General features: G+C 45.1%; 1 protein-coding gene across 12 annotated transcripts in view; it reads left to right on the plus strand.

Moving 5' to 3' along the window:
* SEMA4D (semaphorin 4D) overlaps nt 1-20898 on the plus strand; it is a 756105-nt gene that overhangs the window by 395618 nt on the left and 339589 nt on the right. For all 12 annotated transcript variants that reach the window (XM_085632738.1, XM_085632752.1, XM_085632744.1 and 9 more), the window contains 3 exons: nt 336-398; nt 2822-2920; nt 5261-5354. In XM_085632738.1, the coding sequence (XP_085488864.1) occupies nt 336-398; nt 2822-2920; nt 5261-5354 (256 nt within the window). The remainder of the gene's footprint in view (nt 1-335; nt 399-2821; nt 2921-5260; nt 5355-20898) is intronic.

A 20898-nucleotide genomic window follows, 5' to 3' on the forward strand; every position in this document is an offset into this window, starting at 1 on the left:
TCTGAGTATTAAATTTGTTACCTTTGTTAAGATTGCACATCAGTGTTTAAAGCTTTCAGTTTGATGTTCCTCAGCTTTTAAATGTATTATTCGTACCTAAATAAAATACAGATTTCCATTAAAGCTACAGATTTTCTTCTATGTCGTGTAAATATCATCTCCACTTGGTATTCATCAGACCCTCCAGTCTGCACATGGAGCAGTGGTCAGTGATAGCCCCCCTCATTGATAGCCTGCTGTCTCCACCTGTAGCTGTTTTGATCTGACTGTTGCCATTTTCCGCTTTTTTAACTATACTATTCATATATTGTCTTGATGTATTTGTTCTGCTGCAGGTCCAATGGGGTGTCAGTGAGGAAAAGCAGAGAGAATGTTCAAGAAAAGGAAAATCCATACAGGTAATGTGTTATAAATGTATGTAGATTTCACCCAGTCATAAGAGTAAGAATGCTGGCAGGTTGTTGCTTGGAAGGTCCGTGTGGAATATTAACTTAGAGATTCAGCGGCGCAGTAAAATGTTTTACATTCACATTTATTGGGATTTCTTGATTTAAGTTGTGTATAAAGAATATCCCAGGATGGAGAAAACTTTACGTGTTGGTTTGATAAACCCATTCGCATAGCATAAACGTAGCAGGAGACTGACGTAGCCCTGAATAATATTGGAGGTCCAGAAAAATAATTAAGTATCATTTGCCAAGGTGTTTCCTAATGTGCAGGGAAGACTAGACTCCAATTTCCTAATTCATCCTGCTCTCCCGAAGAATGTTGAAAATTCCTTTATGGCTAAAGAAACTGCTTTGGGTCACAATCCTGAACTGGATCAATCCCCAAAGGAGGCTGAATATATGCCCATAAAGTACAGGACTATCTAGATACCTTGACTTATTTAGGCTGATCACCTAGATACACCTTGCCACTTCAGATAAGCTGCAGTCTTCAGCAGGTCTGCAAAATAATTTGTATCCAAAAGTACCACTTGTGCTCCATCAAATAGCAATTTTTGAGAGGAAACCACTGCACAAGCTAGGAATAACCAAAATTAAATGAGGTTCTTCCTTCTGATTTTTGGCACAACACGTAGAAAGAGGGAAAAGAGAAGGCAGGCTTAGAGTAAACACGTTGGCTTACTCCCCACAGCATCTCCCTGCTAGTGGTTTCCGAGTCGGTAAAGCAGACATTTTACCTCTCTAAATGGGTCCCAACTTAAAATCCTGGCCCATTTAGGAATTGAATTTCAGTTACGAACTTGGGTACAGTTCCCTTTCGTATGAGCCCCACCCCCTCATGTGCAGATAAACGCTTTACTATTATCTGTGTGGATAGCTTAGGCATGGAAGTAAGAAAAAGCAGGGATATTGTCGTTTTTTGGTTTTTGATCCCTCTCTTGGGATCTGGGTGTGGTCTTTATTTTTCCACCTCAAACATATTATCTTCTGCGGCCGTAGCGGGCACCGGGCAATCCCCCGGTGCGCCGCACGGGTGGGGGCCGGTTTTGTGCCCCTGGGGGCCGTTTTTGTTACAGGGCCGTTTTTGCAGCATAGCTGCAAAATCGGCCCTGTAACAAAATCGGCAGAAAACCGGCCCTGGCAAAGAGCTCGGCGGCACCCCCTCCCACCCCCCCTGGGAGGGGGCCGGCCGAGCACTTTGCCAGGGCCGGTTGTGGTTCCCAGTCCGGCCCTGGTCGACCACGAGTAGGGCCCACAACTGGGCAATGTGGTAGATTGAACACCTTTGTTTTCTCTTTTGCAGAGATTTCTCTTTCTTCACCAGCTCAGCCATTGTTTAGATCCTTCCATAATCATAATTTCATTTAACAGCAATGTGAGGAACTGTGCTTACTTACATTTGAGAAACCAATAGCAAACAAAATCTTTTATTTTGTATTTGTTGCACAGAGGATTGTGTCCTCCAGCTTTTATACTTCCTCCTATCACACACTGCTAGATCTTAAACCATAATCTATGGCACAGACTTGTCAGCAGTGGCTCCCTTCTGCCTAGCCTCCTTTTAAGACGCGAGGCAGTGTACTCTACGTTTATAGGCTAGGCCTCCATGCGCATTCCACCATGTTGTGATTAGCCCGCCCCACCAGTGTCTGTACTCGCCCTAACTGTGTACGAGACAGGTGGCTCACTTGCTGTTGTACAGTCTTTCCTTCTTGGTACCTGGTATAGTGCCATTCTTTGCCGCCATTAATATACCCCAGGTAAGCCTGTAAATTAGCTCCTTTGGCTTATACTCTACTTAACCCAGAGGCTTCTGTATATAACCTTCAAGCCTTGTATGGCGTCAAGGTTCCCATGCACGCCTTCCTCCACAGCATCTCATTGACCTCTTATGTGCCTGGAAACATGTGCCTATCGCTAAATAAAAGCAAAACAATGACTTGGGCACTCCTAGGAGATGAGAGTGAAAAAATACAAGAGGAGGGTGGGAATTTATAGCACAAGCCCAGTAGGAGCTTGCAAGACACTGTACTAATTGACAATGGTGTCCCCGCAACAGATCGTAATATACCTCACAAATGTAAGGTCTGTGATCAGTGAGGTTCCTTAATGTGCTGCTGATGTTTGCACCCATCACCGTTGGTGAAACAAAAAGGCAACTGGCAGTGCTACTTACTTTGTAGTTGTGAGAAATGCAGATGTGAATACTTTAAACTGCTGGCGAGGTGTAGTCAGATGCCACTCATGTACTAGGTACAAAGATGTTTTTTGTACTACAGAGACCCACAGGCTCAAAACCTGATCCTCCAGTTGGTGTCAACCTGTTAAATGGGCTTGTTACTTTTTGTTTACACTGTCTCCTTTTATTGCAGACTGAATGCCTTAATTACGTCCGTGTGTTGCAGCCAGTAAACAGCAGTGTCCTGTATGTATGCGGGACCAATGCCTTCCAGCCTATCTGTAACTATCTGGTAAGCACCACTCTTTGATGCATTTGTGACTAATATAAAAGATTTTCCCTGGTGACTACCAGTTAAACAATGGCCCAAGAGAGGTTAGGCAGTTCCCTTCCTATTAGATAATACGAGTTAACCATCGTTGTTCTCTTGAGAGGGGAGGAGATGTTTTATTGTCCAAACCAACTCCCTAGAGTAAAGCATTGCTGTAGTTGGACATACCCTTGAATACACCCCACACATTTGCTGCAGAGCTACTCATGCTCCTAGGTACACTTTCACAACCGCTCCTGTGCACCTCTTTAGGAATTACTATGCTCAAAAGTAATCTCTGGATGTTGATTGCGTGATCCTGATTACAGAATCAGGATCTGCAGAGATTTACACCTGCAGATGTAATTTGGTGCTTTCATAAATTCAATACCACCAGACTTTCCATTGAGTTTATGGTACGGGCTGGGAGGAACAGTGGAAAATGGATGGGACACCTACAAAAGCATACAGTGTTGGGAATCTGCATACCTACCGTGTTGCTGCAGAAGGCAGGAGCAAGTGTTTGCAGAGTGGTGGTGCGTTGAAAGGAACTCCTACTATGTTTCATGGAGGTGCTTGGAATAGTGTTGAGACCGAATGAATCTGCTGTACTTGCTCTTGTTCAGACCACCTTTCAGTGGGAACAATGTGTTCCTGATCAGTGTCTGTCTACCATTAGTATGGGAAATATGTTAAAGCTATAGAGGGAAACCTTTGCTTTCTTTTATTTACCAAACAGAAGGTTTTGATTAAAATTCTTAAAAGGTTTCTGTGGCATGAAATATTTTTCCTGGGGGTTCTTGTCACCATGGTAACAGTTGCTACCTTTTTGTATTGCTTCATTCTAATTACTTAAAATAAGAGATGCTGTAAGATTTCAGAACCTCTTTAAACAAGGGTTTAAATCTTCGCACCTTCCTAATGTTTTTGTGTGATACTTTCCATCAAGTCTGCCCATTGGTGCTTTTTCTTCCAAAGTGGCTGAGGCTTTTGCTTCGTCTTTAAAGTATGCTGAAGGTACTGTGATTGTGTTAGTACCTCTCTAGTGAACAGCAGAATCGTTCTGCAGAGGACATTATTTTCGTTGCAAGTGTATCTAACACGAGGCGGTTGTGGGGTTGGATTGTAAATGGCATACAGAAACAACAATTTTATGGAGAGGAGAAGGTTTTACATTTGATTTGTACAGTACTAGACGGCACACACTTAGACATTTTCACATTCGAGAACTGCACCCATTAACTTTACAGGACGAGAATCCAGGTCAGTTTCCACGTTTAACAGCGTAGCCGCTGGACCCGATGTCGTTTGTGTTGCTATCTAAGACCCTAAAGCAGCTTTAACCTCAGTTGGAATCCTTGCAGGAAGGGCTATGTGGTTGCAAAAAGGTTAATTATTAATAATACTTCTATTAAGTCCAAGGTTGTGATCTTGAAGGGTACAGTGCTCTTATTTGTATGAATTAAACATCTAGCTAAACGATTGAAAACCTGGCCAACAGAAACATGCCCTGTGGTTATTCATACGCCATGGTAACTTCGGACTGCCTTTATCAGGGGGTTTCTGACAACATAGCAGCGGTGTACATCTGATGTAACAGAGGATTGTGGGGTCGTAAGTCAGAATATCAAGCACAAAAATATAGCGGTCGGAATAGCCACTCCCAAAATATTGTCAAGGTAACTATACACCGGCTTTCAAAGATTTTCCATTCTAAACTCCACTTCAACCTATCCTGAATATATATATCCAAGGTACATAAATGTGGAGTTAAACGTAATAAACCCATACTTACACACACACACGTGTGTGTATATATAAAATTTCGCAAAGATTCGTCAACCTGCGCCAGACTTATTGGGAATAGAATGTTGCGGATTTCCTATGGAAAAGAAGTCCTGACTATAACTACCTACTGGCGACCGCCAGTAGGTAATATATATATTATATATATGTGTGTGTGTGTGTGTGTGTGTGTGTATGTTTTTGTAGCTTGATATTTAAAACTTGAAATTGTCAAAGTGTTCAGGTGTTTATGGGTTAATTGATGTTACGTGAAATACGACTGCTACTTCAAAAATAACACTGTTTCAAGTATTTACTTGGATTAATTGGGGTCAAAATGTAGGCTTACTCGGGAGGAATTTTCATATGCCTAGCCTCTTGTTTTCCTTTGATTCAGGAGTCAAGAGTTATTAAAGGCTGCCAGATGCACATAGATTGAGGTAGAAGAGTCCTTTTACTGTTGACACGCATTCTTATTTATACATTTGGTTCTAGTTGTACATTTTTGTGTTGAAACTAATTAAAATGTCTTTATAGAGTGTTTCCCCATTTCAAATGGTGGGTAAGAGTGAAGATGGCAAAGGACGATGCCCCTTTGACCCGGCACATAGTTACACTTCGGTCATGGTTGGTAAGTGCAGATTTTAAAATATCCCCCAATGGCGATATCACACTAGATTGTTACTTATTACCTGTTAAATTGCTGGTCATAGCTTTTTTCTGTTTTTGGGTATGCATGTGGTGTTTTTATTTCAGGAGCATGGTGTGAGACGTGGGAAAACCAAGTGTCAGGGCACCGTGGGATGCTCTCTTTTTGAATGGGGGAAGGGTTGGGGCGAGAAGCTATTGAACCTATGTATAATGTGGACTTATGCTGGGGATCATCTGCTTGATGCCAGTCCTGCAGCAACTTAATGTTTAGCATGTTCAGGGTAGAACCAGCTGCTATGGCCTAGCAAAGCCTCAAAGGCCCCAACCTAGTCGCAGTGTCATGCTCTGTGGCACTGGTTTGAACAATTTTACCAGGGTTGTTTTTGATTTGTAGTCCACCACTGCTAATGTTGTAAAGCTAATGGCTCCAAAGCCATAGATTCTTCCGTTTTTTTTTATCATCTTCCATGGAAATGTAAAACACTGTATAATGTAAGCCACACCGCAATGTGTGTCCTTTGTCACTTTCCCTATTTTTGAGTTTTACATCCTGTAGATGTACGACGGTAAATCTTCTTTGGAAATGCTAAATTTGTAGGTCAAAGCCTATCGGGTCTGTGCAGCTGTCTGATTGCAATGATATATTGGGGCAATGCTGAAAGCTTGCCCAGCAATGCAGTCCACCCTTTGCTTACCATTGGTTTTGTAACTTACATTTGCTTGCGTTCTATTCACCAGCTTTGTTTTAGACTGTCCATATTTCTGTCCTTCCCATGGAGCATAGCTTATTTACCACCTCTGACTGTCGGCTTTTATTCTTCAACAAGTGCTTGCTCTCTGCTAGCTTTATTCCTCCCCCCCCCCCCCCCCCCCCAACATGGCACTCCTTGAGTGCTAGTGTTTTCATCGGTCTCCCTTGTATACAAGTTTGCTGAGCAGCGGCTGCATCTCTGTGGGTTTAATAAGCATACCGTCTTTCTTTTGAAAGGTTTCCTACATCCTATATTACAATTTTGGAAACCAGGATGATTTGATATCCATTTCACCACTCTTGGCAGGCCACTTCACGTTTTTGTCCACATCTTTCTGCATGACTGATTCTAATTCTCTCTGGCACTAAGAGTTCATGAAGAGTAGAGCCCAAAGGGTAGCCCCAAAAATATTCTTTTGGCTCAGGAAAGGAATAAATAAGACTGTAAACAATGACCAGATTTCACGCTCCACCTGTATTGCTTCAATTGTGGACTAAATCACATAGTAGTTACTGACCCACAAAGCTTTGTATTACAATTTATACATTTTCTTAATTCATTCTTTTTTTTAACAATTCTCAATATAAAGTGCTTCAATTGTATTTTTCTGTAACCCATTTTATTTACATACACTCCATACGTTCATTATACTAATACAAATGCAATACAATTAAACACAAATCAAATTAAAACCTCCTATACTCTTGCACACTCATAACATCTATGCACATGTCTCCAAATGTTTCATACGTGCACAAGAAGATTAAAAAAAAAAACCTCTTACATAATTGTCGCATCGTAGCTTGGGCACTCAGCAGACGGTTAGCACATGTCTTGGTGATTATATTAATTTCCTGCCACGTTCTTCAGGACCCAGAATGGTAAAAGCAAATCTTCCCAATGTTGATATGGGGTTTGCTCTCACTTCACTGATGGTCACCTGTTGCCATCCAAAGGAATTCATTTGAACTGCGTACTCGTGTTCAATGGAGAAACGTTCTAAAATGCCTCTTTTCTTATGCTGAACCAGGTAGACCTTTCTTTTCTTTTGCCATATACAGTCCCTATTGATTACTATCAACTCGCCTATCGTACATGCTCCATGTCGGTCTTGATTTGTTCACCGAAAGTACAAGCTAATGAAGAATGTGATTAATAGGACCCACTGAAAACAGTTTGACACTTTCAGAGGACTTTTGACAAGAATGCAAAATAAACCGTGATCTAATCGAAAGCAGTAAAGGAAGAGTGTGTACAGACATTACAAATAACAATTGGAACCACCCAAAACACCCCTTTACCATGCTATAGTTTTTAGCGAAGTCTTGACAACGCAGAGGCCTTTAGAGTTTTTATAGCACATGCTACGTTTATTATGCCGGTTTTTAAGCATTTTTAATGTTTGCAGATAAGAGAGTGAAAGAATAAGGAGAATGTGATGCCTATTTTCTGTTTTAGCCCAATTTAATAATCCAGTTACTTCCTTTGTGCTCTTGACTCGCTAAAGGTAGTGATCACAAGCAGAAAAGGCTTGCACCCACAGACCCTACTTTTTGGCCCATGGGAAATGTTTGTGAGTATCCATGATGTACAGCAACACTAAAAACTATTGGCAAAGCCATTAGGTTCCAAAAGCTAGACTGTATTGGCTTTGCCAGTGCTCGCTTTTAAAGAAGAGGTAGTTTATGAGCAGTCGTTTTCTAGTTCGGTACTTCCTAGAAATTCACAGTTGTTTGTCGCAGGGGAGCAGTGGCAGCTGCTCCGCTAAGGCAGAGGAGCGTTGCCCCACTGCTTCTTAGCAGTGAAATAAAGGAAAAATAAAATTATAATTGCTCACGTTATTTTATTTTGTCCTTCTGTGGCAGCTTTGGAGGGCGGGTGGGGCTGCTCTGACTACAGGAGCTGGGGGAATTGTGAGCACACTGTGTAAGTGCGCATGAATGTTTGGTCAGCCTTCTCCGGCCGTCCAAACATTCATGCGCAACTTTGCATGTTCTCCACGCAGGCTGCATTACAGCCTGCGTGGAGAACATGCCCAGTCAGCGTCTGAGCACCAAACTACGCCCCTCAGACCAATCCCAACACTGCATTGCTACGTCTGCTATGGGGAGCCTGGGTTCCTGTCGCAGCTAGAGCGAGGGACTACAGAGGAGAGACGCAGCGAGAAGGTATGTTTTTTTTTCTTTCTTTTTTTTTAACACCCATTTCCCACCCCTCATTTAAAAGACAAAAAAACTTTACAACTTTATATGTGGAGGAAGTCTGCATCAAAAAGCAGTCTAGCCGGTCCAAAGATCTTCATTCTGTCAGTGTCCTACATTAAACCTTCATGCAAGGAAAATATGGAAATACTTTTAATTGGAGTATATGGCTGCGGAAAGTTTAAGAGAAAATCGCTGGATTCGCCTAGGGTGGATTCTAAGAAGAAAAAAACGTGAATAGCTCCTATGCAGACAGAATATTAATGTAATTAACTAGCTGGTTGACTCCTTTTTTTCCAATGAACTCAACTATTTTGTGAAAGATCTTTGCATACTAGTGTTTTCACAGTCTTGCTACTGAAAGTCCAAAAATAAAAACCAAGTATGGCATTTTTTTTTTCTTCAAATGGTATAGTGTTTGTATCGATGTTTAATCGCCATGTGTTTAAGGGCGTGGAAATTAGTGATCGCCTGTCCAGCACGGGTTCTCATTTAGCAATTTTAGAATTTCAGTCTTCAGTCGTCAGTCGATTGTCGAAAGTACCTTTAAAATTGTCATTTAAGGTGTTTCCTACTACCACAGGCTCCTTACAACCCCCCCCCCCCCCAAACCAGGGGGCCTGGGGGCATAGATGCTGCATGCAACTAAAATCAGTCAGACTTGATTCAGACCTGAAAATATATGAATTTGAGGGTGCTGTCAGCAACGCGTCTGTCATAGCACTGCTGGTCACTCATTCTCCTGGCATACTTTTAATGTCAGACTAGACACCACCTTGCTTTTCTGCGGGCTCCAGAAAACAATCTGGGTTTAGACACCAAACGCGTGCAACTGCCAGAAAGGGATCTGTGACCAGATTTGAGTATCTTTTTTTAAGATTTGCAAAGAGATTTTAGTATGAGCTCTATGTGCAATTAACGTTTTCTAGAAGTAGTGTTGGGGACTCGTGGCTTGTAAAACACTCAAATGCGTCATGGGTATAACTTTGTAGTAAGTGTCTTTTTAGTTCAGCTTGGGTAGTATGTGTCATACACCATCCATGGATTGTTTTGTTCATATTCACCAAGTCCCTTGAGATTAAGTCTTGCTGTTAATGAGACTTCTTCCGGTAGAAACCGCATGACTTGTCACTGTCTGACTATTACTGGAAAATGTTCGTTTGTAAAAGTGGAGATGCAAAAAAGCTAAGAATCCCCTACCTAGCCTGAATTCTTTCACTATGAAAACCCGAGGTTTATTTTTATCAGCTTCTTGTATCTGAAAGACAAGATCATAATCACAGGATATAAGTAAAACGTGGATTTTTCACTCATACAGGCTTAAACTAATAGCAAACACATTGATACTGCTAGTAAAAATAATTTGCGTTCTTGTTAAAAAGATGCACCGTTACTGTTGCTCTTTTAACTGAAAACTAAAGGTGGGCGAGCCACTGAAAGCTCGAGCCTGAAGCCTGGCTTTCTCAGCTCGAGCTTTTGTTAGAAGCGTGAGGCCATAACGAGCCGAGCCTTCTGCCCGCCTCCCTCTACCCGGAAGTGGTGTGAAAGCCAAAGGTACTGACTACGGAAGTTGAGAACCAGGTTCGAGACTCCGCATCAGCTCAACATCATGTGATTTTGGGAAACGCACCGAATCTCCCCATGTCTATAAACAATGCATGTGACCTTGTGTAATGTAACTGGTGCTCATGAAAAGCGCTAAAAATACTTTTAGGTCGAATTTCCCCTGTTTTTTCAAAAGTGCAAAAGAATGCACCACATGGTAAAAACAAAGCTTTAACATAAGGAAAAACAAATAGATCTCTATTTACTGGCTGATTTGTACATAATGAAACGGGAAAACCTGGATAAATCGCAGCTTACCTGATTAGATTGTGTGATCTTAGGCAAATACTTTATTTCACCAAAACTTTTTTTCTTCATTATCGCGTTTGAAAGCTCTTTTGAATATGTGAGTACCAGTTGTACAAAACAGGACTTCTCAGTGTATTGTAATAATGTGCCCTGGATGTATGATGTTACAACGCATGCTTTTACAACGAAATTTTTACAACGCAAATGCAGTGACAACGCAAGTCTTTACAACGCAAGTCTTTACATCGACTTGCACTAGATGGCGTGCTAACATTAAAGTGTAATTTACTATTCTAACTCCAGTCCACGTAACAGTAGGGAAGGTGTTTGGATAGCAAACTACACTATTTTTAATGTTGGCATCTAGTGCAAGTCGATGTAAAGACTTGCGTTGTAATGGCATGCGTTGTCAATGCATTTGCGTTGTAACAGTTTCGTTGTAATGATAGTGCGTTGTAAAAGTTGCGTTGTAAAGGTTGTTCCCCATGTGCCCTATTGTTCAAAGCTTTCAAAGGTTAAAGAAATGCACTTCTTTGAAGTTGAAGAGACTTTATCATATTTTACGTGGTTTGTTTTTAGGGCTCGGCTCGTCCCCATGCTTTAACAGCCAAACTAGACACTTGGCTTGGTTTTGTCTCAGTTAATTAGCTTGCCCACCTCTACTGAAAATGTGTGCAACTAACAATTGATGTTTATTCCTGGGCTTGGTATGTCAGATATTCAGATTACCTCATAGCAACTTCAGAGTGATGGGTGGTGGTGTTATGCACAGTGGTCTTGGTACTTGCGTGATTTCATGGCACTCTTGATGATTTTCATCAACACAGCTATTGTTTCTTATCCATGCAGTCTTTGGTTCAGGTATTAAAGGATGTAGAGTTGATTTTGTTTTTTTTTATAGTTGGAGAATTTTGGTTTCAAGCATTGTGTGTGCTGGAGACCGATCCCTTAGGCATTGGAATGTGCCTCTATTCTGGCTTTAAAGAGCAAAACGTATTCCTAAAGTTGCTGGTTTCCAGGTCTGCCTTGGGTTTGCTCTGCTTTGGTTGGCATTTGAAGAATGAGACCTGCTTATTCTGTGGCCTGGATTCCAGAACCTTAATTCTAACCCCCCCACCCCCGTCTCCTGGGTTGGTGTTGCACGTTCCTGCTGCATACTAAGATCTCTGGTTTCTCTGGAGCTTTTACTAAGAATCCAGCTTTTGCAGGAAAATTTCGGTACTTTTTTAGAAAACATACACTGGGTACAGTTCAGTGAGATAAATCCAGAGCACTGTGAGCTCACGTCTCTTTGCAAGGAAGCCAAATCATGCTTATGCTTTTTCAGACTATGGCACACCCTGGCTTCCAGAATCTGGGTTCTGTGTGGTTTTGGATCCATTCCTTGTGTAAATTATGGTACAGTACTCCAAATTAAATAAGACTGGAAATCTTGTTTGTTCGATCCAGTGGTTGGATCATTGAAGAGGGAGCACTCTTTAGTTAAAGCAATGATTTCTGCTCCACAGGAGAACTCATTGCTGAGCAAGACTCCAATTTATTTAATAGAATTGGAGCTTGGCTTAGTGTGGGTGGTCCTGCAAATGGCAGGTCATTGCTTTTAGCAGTCACCTACGTGTTGCTTCGCTCCAGAAAGATCAGTGCCCTAATTTTGTTGGACCGGTCAGAGGCCTTTTATACGGTTCATCATACTATTCTAATAGATTGTCTTGACGGAGCAGGTATCAAGGGCGCAGAGTTAAAAGGGTTCTGTTAACTTCTGGCAAATCAGACCCAGACTGGAAAGTCAGACCCATTTATGAGACCGCAGCTTCCTACCACTTGTGTTTTTGCTACCCTTTCACCTGATTTATTAAACATCTGCTAGAGACATCTAGCCGCAGATTCCTTAAGTTAGAATATCTCCAGGCGTCAGACTGGATCTGGAAAAAACTTTGCAGCAGCACCTCTGCGCGCCGGGGGATGGCGTCACATGACCTCGTCCACGTATGTGACGTTAGCAAGGTCATATAAGTCCCTCCCGGCGCGTTGACATCAGTTTTCCTTCCTTTCCGCATGCAACGTGGATCCGGAGTGAGCGGTTCCTCTGGCCTGTTTTCAGGCCTTGTCTACGCTTCACGCCGGGAACAGTGTGCAATGCCTTCGGGCTTTAAAACTTGTAATTCCTGTTCGCGACAGATGTCCGCGACGGACCTGCATCTTATTTGTATGTGGTGTCTGGGCAAGCACCATGACTCCACGGACTGCAAAGCGTGCCAACACCGTAAGCCGAAGTCTCTGCGCAAGCGCCATATGAAGCTTCTCTCGGCGCGGCTGTCCAGGTCTGAGTCGTCTCGCCCCCTGGCTTCTTCAACGGCAGGTCCCTCTACTGTCCGGTCCCGCTGTCGTTTGGCGGTCCGGGGCTGCAGTTCAACACTTGGTAAGTCGAGTTGCTTGTCGCCGAGGTCTTAGACCTCCCCTTCTGTTGTCAGGGGCACTGGTTCCCGGAACATTCCTGATGTGCACTCCCAACAGTTGCCCTAGCTGCCCTTTCCGGGTGTGGGGGCGACTCTGGCCCAAATGGAGGCATATGCCGTAGCTCTGCAGGTCTCCCTTGGACCCTCTCCCGTTCCTGGGGTGTCCTCGGGGCCTACGCTTCTTGTGGGATCTCCGACAGACTCGCCGGCAGATTCGCCCCCAGCACAGATTGAGCCTCTGCCCCCCCAGGGATGTCAGGGATGTGGTGCCGTTAGGGTGCGACCCGATGGGTCCCCCTCTATGGTCCACGTGGAGTCGTTGGGGCGCGGCCCACCTGGGTCCCCCCTCTACGTCCCACGCCACCTGTGCCGCATAGCCCCCCTGGGCTCCCTGTGGCGTCACAAGTGGTTGCCGGTGCTCATAGCCCTGCTTTGAGCACACCCCGGGCTCCCAGGCAGGCGGTCACCTGTCCGGGGTCGGCGCCAGAGCTCGCCTCCTCTGCTCCACCTCCGTTCATTCTCCGGAATCGGAACCTGTTGACACACCCTGGGCTGTCGGGCAGGCGGTTGCCTGTCCAAGCAGGGGTCGGCGCTGGAGGCTCGCCTCCTCACCTCCGGCTCGCCTCCTCACCTCCGGCTCGCCTCCTCACCTCCGGCTCGCCTCCTCACCTCCGGCTCGCCTCCTCACCTCCGGCTCGCCTCCTCACCTCCGGCTCGCCTCCTCACCTCCGGCTCGCCTCCTCACCTCCGGCTCGCCTCCTCACCTCCGGCTCGCCTCCTCACCTCCGGCTCGCCTCCTCACCTCCGGCTCGCCTCCTCACCTCCGGCTCGCCTCCTCACCTCCGGCTCGCCTCCTCACCTCCGGCTCGCCTCCTCACCTCCGGCTCCGCTCCTTTCTCCAAAGTCTGAGCCTGTCACTGATAAGGTGGAGGTGGCGCCAAGAGCTTTCCTCACCGGCGCCTGCTCCTTCCTCGGAACTGAGTCGTTAACTGAAGACGCAGGGTTGGGCAGATGCGCGTCGCTTTGGCGCCGTGTCTGCGCAGACTAATGGACTCTTCTCCAGAGGCCTGTGGAGAGAGTTCGACGCCGTCCTCTCGCCCGGTGTCACCGGACGTACTGTAGCCAGTGCCCCCCTTTGAATTTGTGTGTGAAAAAACCAAGCGCACCCAAAGGGATTGGTCAGGGACCTTGGGAACTTATATGTTACAGGAAACAGTGGTCCCTGAAAGCAAAAAGGATTTAATACAATGAATATAGCCTCAATCGGTACTATATTTAAGCCAATGTCCAGCCAGACAAAGGCACCTTTTAATATACAATGTTTTGGAACAGTAGTACAGAAGATGTAAGTTAAATCTCAGTGGGATACAAGCCTGTATCCTAAAACTTACATATTGCATAGAAAACAAGGTGCGAAAATGGCTCAGGCAATTTCAAGGATGTTTCTGTCAGTAGATACTTTAGATGGTGAAACATCAAATATACAGTAGGTCACCTTCACAATCTATATACAATAAATAGTGTGTAAGGCTGACAACTATGTCGACGGCGTTTCGATCCTTATCAGGAGGATATCGGATCATCAGGACTAATTAAATAAAATTGCCCGTACACAACATATGCCTGAATTATTACATAAGTGACAACATAGCAACAATTGAGGAAAAATGGGAGAAAAGGAGGAGACAAAGATGCAAGAATTAAATCACACGTTTGGAAGGCAAGACGGTGAGAGTAGATGAGGCATAGATATGTGTCAGATAAGTATCTCTCTGGACGAAATAAAGTGAGGGTCACATGGATACCAAGGTAGTGAGGGTGTGGATCACAATTACTCTGGAATAGCGTGGCATAGAACATTGTAAGTTAACACTAAACAACGTTTGTGAAGAAGCGAGTAGCAGGGATACCATGATATAAGAGTATTCGTGAGTACCGTGACGTGGAACAATGCGAGTTACAAAAAACAGCGTTCATGGTGGAGGAGCAAGTAACGAATGCCGTGATAGAAGAGAGGGACAGTGGTGCGAGCAACATATAGCTACATTAAAGCATAGCAACAACCATTGTTAACAAGCATGCTTAGCAGGAGTATCTGATTGTATAAATGGCGTAATGTGTAGTGATTAGTTTAGTAGAAACAACATTGCACTGTACAATAACCTTTGTGGGAAAATAGTAAACGGTAATCTGACGCATACTCAGGAGAGAATAGCGTAGCAACTAAGGTTGCACACTCGGTTTAAATTAGCAAGGTGTACAGATATTGAATAAATCGGTAACATTGTTCGCAAAAATGAGTGGTGGTGAAAAAGGAAAAAACCAAGGATGGTTAGGAACACGGAAATCTGTGAAAAATGGTGAAGAAATTAAACATGGAATTGTTGGAGGAATATGCATTTGATGAATGATTACCTCGAGCGATGTAGTATTAAGAGTAATCGACGTCTGGGACTGGGACCGGTTAGCCCGGGTGTATGCCAGGAAACACGAATAGCGTTCGAGGGGAAGTAATCCAAGGCCTGTAAGGGATTAAAGGCCCGTGAGGAAGAGGGGAAGACAGTTGGGGAAAGGGATATGGGCGGAGGAGGCTTACCTACGAGAATTAGTAAGCCAAGGGTTATCGCGGCCCGCAGTAGGAAGTCCGTCTGAAAAGGGAAGTATAAGGAACAGTGAGGCCTGGATACGTTGAATAAGCTGAGAGAGAAGAAGGGGGCGAAAGCGCAACGCGAGTGCTTACCTCATGCGATGGAGAGGAAATGTTCCGTGGCCGCATACGATCTTGGTGAATAGGAAATGTTGGGGTTGTGAGGCGGTAGTCATATGATGTGAGTTGAAGGTCATGTGATCGGCACGTGAGAGCGTGTGGCCAATAGGAGAGGTGGGCCTGGTGGGATGGGAGCGTGTGGCTATGGAAGTGAGCGGGTAAGTGCAGGCGCCATCTTGGAGTGGTGTAATACATATAGCAGTTCCAAGGAGGAGAAAGCAGAACCGATCACGTGGACTTGTCATGATGATGAACGGTATATAGTAATGATAGGAATGACAAATAAAAGCGCAACTAGAACAAATTAATTGAAAAAATAATAATTAAACAGAAAAATAATAAAATAGTTACAATTCAACAAATTATCCAGTTGCGGTCTTGGGAAATGGAAAACCTGGAAGAAGTAGCCAAAGGCTAAGGGAGAACCAACCATTGTCAGAATGTTTGCGATTATATTAGTGTGGTCCAGTCCTCAAGACGGTTTAGCCCTGTGTGAATACTTCCGGTCTTCAGGATCCATTTTAATTCCTCTTTGTTGAGCAATTGGGAGAGGTCAGCTCCTCTTGGTGGCATTTTGACAACGGTAATCACTGTCCAGCGTAGGTCATCCTCAGTGTGGCCAAGAGCTTCAAAATGTTCTACCAGTGGTGCGTTCGGTGTTTTGCATCGAAGTCTGCTCCTGTGCTGGCAAATTCTGATTCGATTTTTTTTTTTTTGCGTTGTCTGGCCTATGTAGATTTTCTCACAGGGACAAAGATTAGCATAGATAACATTGCTAGTGTTACAGTTGCTGAAATCTCGGTGTGCATGTTTAACAGTGCCAAATATAAATTCCTTACAATCTGAAGTGAATCTACATGCCGTACAATTACCACATTTGGTGTGTCCTGTAAGGGGTGGAAGACCCCAATGGTCATGAAGAGTGCCAGTATTTGGCAAACAGGGAAGTGCAGCTCTGACTAGGTGAAACTGTGATGTTTTTGCTCTTTTTGAATGCAAAGAGAGGTCTGTCAAGATTGAGTACACCAGCATTGATCACACTCCAATGCTTGAGTACACTTTTTCGAAATTTATTCGAAGAGGGGGAGAAAGTAGTGATGCATACAATGCAGTTTTGCGTTTTCTTCGGTTTGGGTACTAGAAGGCAATCTCTAGGGCAGTACCAGGCTCTTTTTAGGGCAGTACGTATCAATCTCTTGGGGTATCCCCTGGTAGCTAATTTGTTGCTTAACGTTTTGGCTTCTGTGAAATAATCTTCTTTAAGGGTACAGTTACGTCGTAAACTGAGAATAAGGTAAAGAATCTCTCAATGCTCTAGGGTGGTTGCTGTTATATTTAAGCAGAGTATTGCGTTCCGTGGGCTTCCTGAGCAAACTAGTGATTAGCTGACCATCTTTGTGTACTATATTCAGGTCTAAAAATGCGATAGATGTTTTGTTGTGTGAGAGTAAATTTAAGCCCACCGCAGTTGTTAAGCCAATGTAAGAAATGTTCAAGCATAGTTTGAGTATCATGCCAAATCATAAAAATATCATCTATGTAGCGTTTCCATAGAAAAATTGCAGAGAAAAAGGGGTTCTGCTGTACCAATATATGGTTAGTTTCAAGGGCGTTCATGTACAGAATGGCCAAATTTGGGGAAAAAACAGCTCCCATTGATGTACCTTTCGTTTGCTGGTAAAAACGGCCATCAAATAAGAGTTTTTAATGAGACAGATCTCAAGTAATTGTAAAATGAAGATGGTAGGGACAGTGTGTGGTCTGGCGCGTGTGTCCAAGATACCCTCTGACACGTAACAAGTCTATTTGGGGAATGTTGGTGTATAGCGATTCCACATCGAGAGTGCAAATAGTGTCAGTACAGGGGTCAAAGGTGTGGTTTTCAACTAGCGTGAAATTTGCATACTATCTCTTACATAGCATGGGGTGGAATGTATGAATTCTTTTATGAAGAAATCCACGTAAAGACCAAGGGGCTCAAGAATAGAACCACACCCTGAGACGATGGGGCGTCTGGGTGGATTAAGTTGATCTTTATGGATCTTGGGGAATGTGTAGATGACAGGCGTACACGTGGTGCCTTGGCGTTTAGAAACTGATATTCTAGTTTGGACAGAAAACCTTGGTCTAGACCGGATGTGGTCACTTGTAGGGCAAGTTTCAGTAGTTAAGCAGTGGGGTTGGTGGGAAGTTTACAATAGTGGTCTGTGTTCTCTAGTTGTCTTAATATTTTTTGGAATTTGTAGCGCTTCCTCAGGAGCTCCGAGATCCGGCAGGCTCTTCACCTCCCCAGGAGCCACGTCAGGCTCCTCCTTCAATGGGACTCCCTTCCGTGGAACATTGGTCGCACCCTCCGTGTCTTGGGAGGGTCAGCTTACAAGCCTCCCCCACAGACGAGTTGTTGTCTTCTCCGCGGAGGGCTACCGAGGCCGGTGCGGTTTTTTTGAGGGTGGTCTCAATGGCCACCCGCATTTTAAACATGCAAACCTCTTCTGCACCCTTGTCTGTGGACCCTTTGCTTGAGGTCCTTCATCGAGGGTCCGGGAATGTGGAGCCGCTTCTTCCCTTTGAGGCTTCCCTTTATGATACCCTTTTAGGTACCTGGGTCCGGCCTGCTTCAGGTGACCCGGTGGCTCATTTAGTTTTGCACCGCCACCGTCCAGCTCCGCATGATCCTGTTTGTCTTTTTGTGCACCATGATGTGCAAGGGTTTGTGTTGCAGACTGATTTTCCCTCCCTGCCCCCTCTAACACTTCCTCCCTCTCGGGAGTCCAGATGGCTAGAGTCATGGGGCAGGAACGTCTTTGCTTCCACTAGTGCGGCCCTATGGTCCTTAAATACAATGTGTGTTTAGGCACGGCCTACCTCTGCCCTGTGGGACTCTGCAGAGTCTTAGCTTTCAGCCACATCTGAAGGTGCTCGGGTTGATCTCCTTCGCTTCCTCCGGGGTGGCCCTGACCTTGCCAAATTCACAATCTGCTCCGCCTTAGATACTGCGGATTCTTTACGTCGTGCTATCGCAGGCTCTGTTGCCTTAAGGCATCCCGCTTGGTTGCATGATAGTGTCTTCCCTGAAAATATCCGGGAGCGACTGGTTGACTTACCCTTTGATGGGGTTTTGCGGTTTGATGCTCATGCCGAGTCGGCAGTTCACCGGCTCCTCCCTCTTAGGTCTTCTTAGGCCTATCTCCCGTGGTGGTACTTTTTCATTTCGCATCATTTAGATGCGCTCTGTGTTTAACATGGGCGGTGAGCCTAACGTCTTTTCTGTGGTCAAGGGTGATTACCCTTTTATTGGCATCCCTTGGATGCGTTTTGCTTTGGGCTGCCTGTTGGCCTGCTGTGTCCGGTCCTCTGACTGTTGTATTGAGCCGGTGGCTCAGCTCAGTAATGTCATACGGCTCGGAACTCACGTTCACGGGTTCAGTTCGTTACTGCGCTCTTTTAGCTTGGCTTATTGCCCTAAGAGGTGTTCCCCATTGTTTGGGGTATGCATACTCTATGTGGGGTACTTGTATGCTATTATATAGCTTTGCTTATCTCACCTGAGCCTGGAGATCCTGTGGGCTCCATGCGTCTTGGTGGTCTGTTGTACGGTGCTCTGTTTTTCCCTGGTGCCATCTTGCGCCATGGTCATCCTGCTTGTTCCACCTCCTTAGGAGGTTGCTTGAGCTCCTCTTCAAAAGCGGCTACTACCTGCCTTTACTGTACTAGGTGTGCTCTGGTAGGGACATGTTCATGCTCCTGGCTTGTTCTGTCTCTACATATTTATATGTTTATACATTTATGTATGCGTGCCGGTTGCCTTGGTATTCCTTTTCCTACGTCACCACCTCTTTTCGAGGTTGCGAGGTAAACGCTGATATCTCCATGTGTGAGGGAGCTTTTCGGAGTTGTTACAAGCTGCCCATAGGTTCTTCCTTGCTTCCGCTTCCTGGGGTGATTTCCCAATTTGACAAATGCTCCCTTTTTGGTATCCGACCCTGTACGTGTCTTTTCTAGAGTGTTTGGTTGTGGAATCTGAGGCTCTTTCCACGATTCGTTACCTTGGTGTTTTTGGCCACATCCTTCGAATGTGCTACTGCCTGCAAGTCTATATTGTGGGTTCTTTCTCACTTTGGCTTCATACTGCCCGGTCGGGCACCTTTATGCTTCTTGTGTAAGCCACTTTAAGGGCTCTGTGGCCGTTTTGTCTGCTGCGTGTTTCTACCTGCTTCGGAGGGTTTACACTTCATACTATTCGCCCCTATTTTTTTCCCTTTTTGCGATTGCCAGTGCTCTTGGCGTGTTTCTTGTCCCGCCAACTGTTCCAAACGCATTGCTCAGATTCTAGCTCTTGCCTTTTGGGGCTCTTCAGCCTTCCTTCTATAGGCTAGTCTGTTAGGCTCTAATTGCATCTCTTCAGGTTCTTTTCGAGCTTGGGTCGGTGTCCTCATCGTGTGCCTTTACGCAGAGAGTTGTCCTGCTACATCCCTCCTCCCTCTCCCTCTCCTCCTCTCCTCCTCTCCTCCTCTCCTCCTCTCCTCCTCCTCTCCTCCTCCTCTCCTCCTCCTCTTCTCCTCCTCCTCTCCTCCTCCTCTCCTCCTCCTCTCCTCCTCCTCTCCTCCTCTCCTCCTCCTCTCCTCCTCCTCCTCCTCTCCTCCTCCTCCTCCTCTCCTCCTCCTCTCCTCCTCTCCTCCTCCTCCCCTCCTCCTCCTCCTCCTCCTCCTCCTCCTCTCCTCCTCCTCTCCTCCTCCTCTCCTCCTCCTCTCCTCCTCCTCTCCCGTAGCGCCATTCTGGCATTTTTAGGATGTCTGCCATCTGGTTATTTCTTCTCTTCCGAGCTGCTTGAGTTGCTCTATGGCTGTTCCGCCACAGCTTCCCCCCTTTATCCATCACTCTGTTGCCGGATCAGATGCTTGGCATTTTCTGTTCTGTCGCAGACCCTCCTCCCCTTTGGGGTAAGGCTGTGGTATCTATTCTAAGTTAAGGGATCTGCGGATAGATGTCTCGATCAGATGTACGAGTTACTTACTTTTGGTAAAGATGTATCTGGTAGAGACGTTGTCTAGCCGCAGATTCCTTAACGCCCACCCAGCCTCCCTGTTCTGTGAGGACTTTGCCAAGTGGGGTTCTCAGCTGGCCCTCTGGTTACAGTTGACATTGGCTTTTTCTCATGGGTGCTCACATTGTTGCGTCCCTTTGAGATTTGCCATAATACCACTGACTCCCCCTCAGGGGTTTCTGTCACAATAATACTGTTGGCTCCCTCTCAAGGGTCTCTTATCTGTAAAATGAGGCCTTTTCCATTCTCCTTCACCAGGAGATTTCTCTTCATTTTCGTCTTCTCCTGCTGTCTTTCCGCCTTCTCTGTTGGCTAAGGGCTACTTTACGTTAGTCTTCTTGGGGGCTCGGTTCGCCTCTGTTTCAGACCTCCGCTCCTGTAGGGGCGGTGCCTGACTTTTCATTCCTACGGTGGACTGTCATCTCTCTGTGCTCCGTTCTTGCTGGACAG

This window comes from Triturus cristatus, chromosome 2_1 (assembly GCF_964204655.1).
Source record: "Triturus cristatus chromosome 2_1, aTriCri1.1, whole genome shotgun sequence".
NCBI classification, from domain to species: Eukaryota; Metazoa; Chordata; class Amphibia; order Caudata; family Salamandridae; genus Triturus; species Triturus cristatus.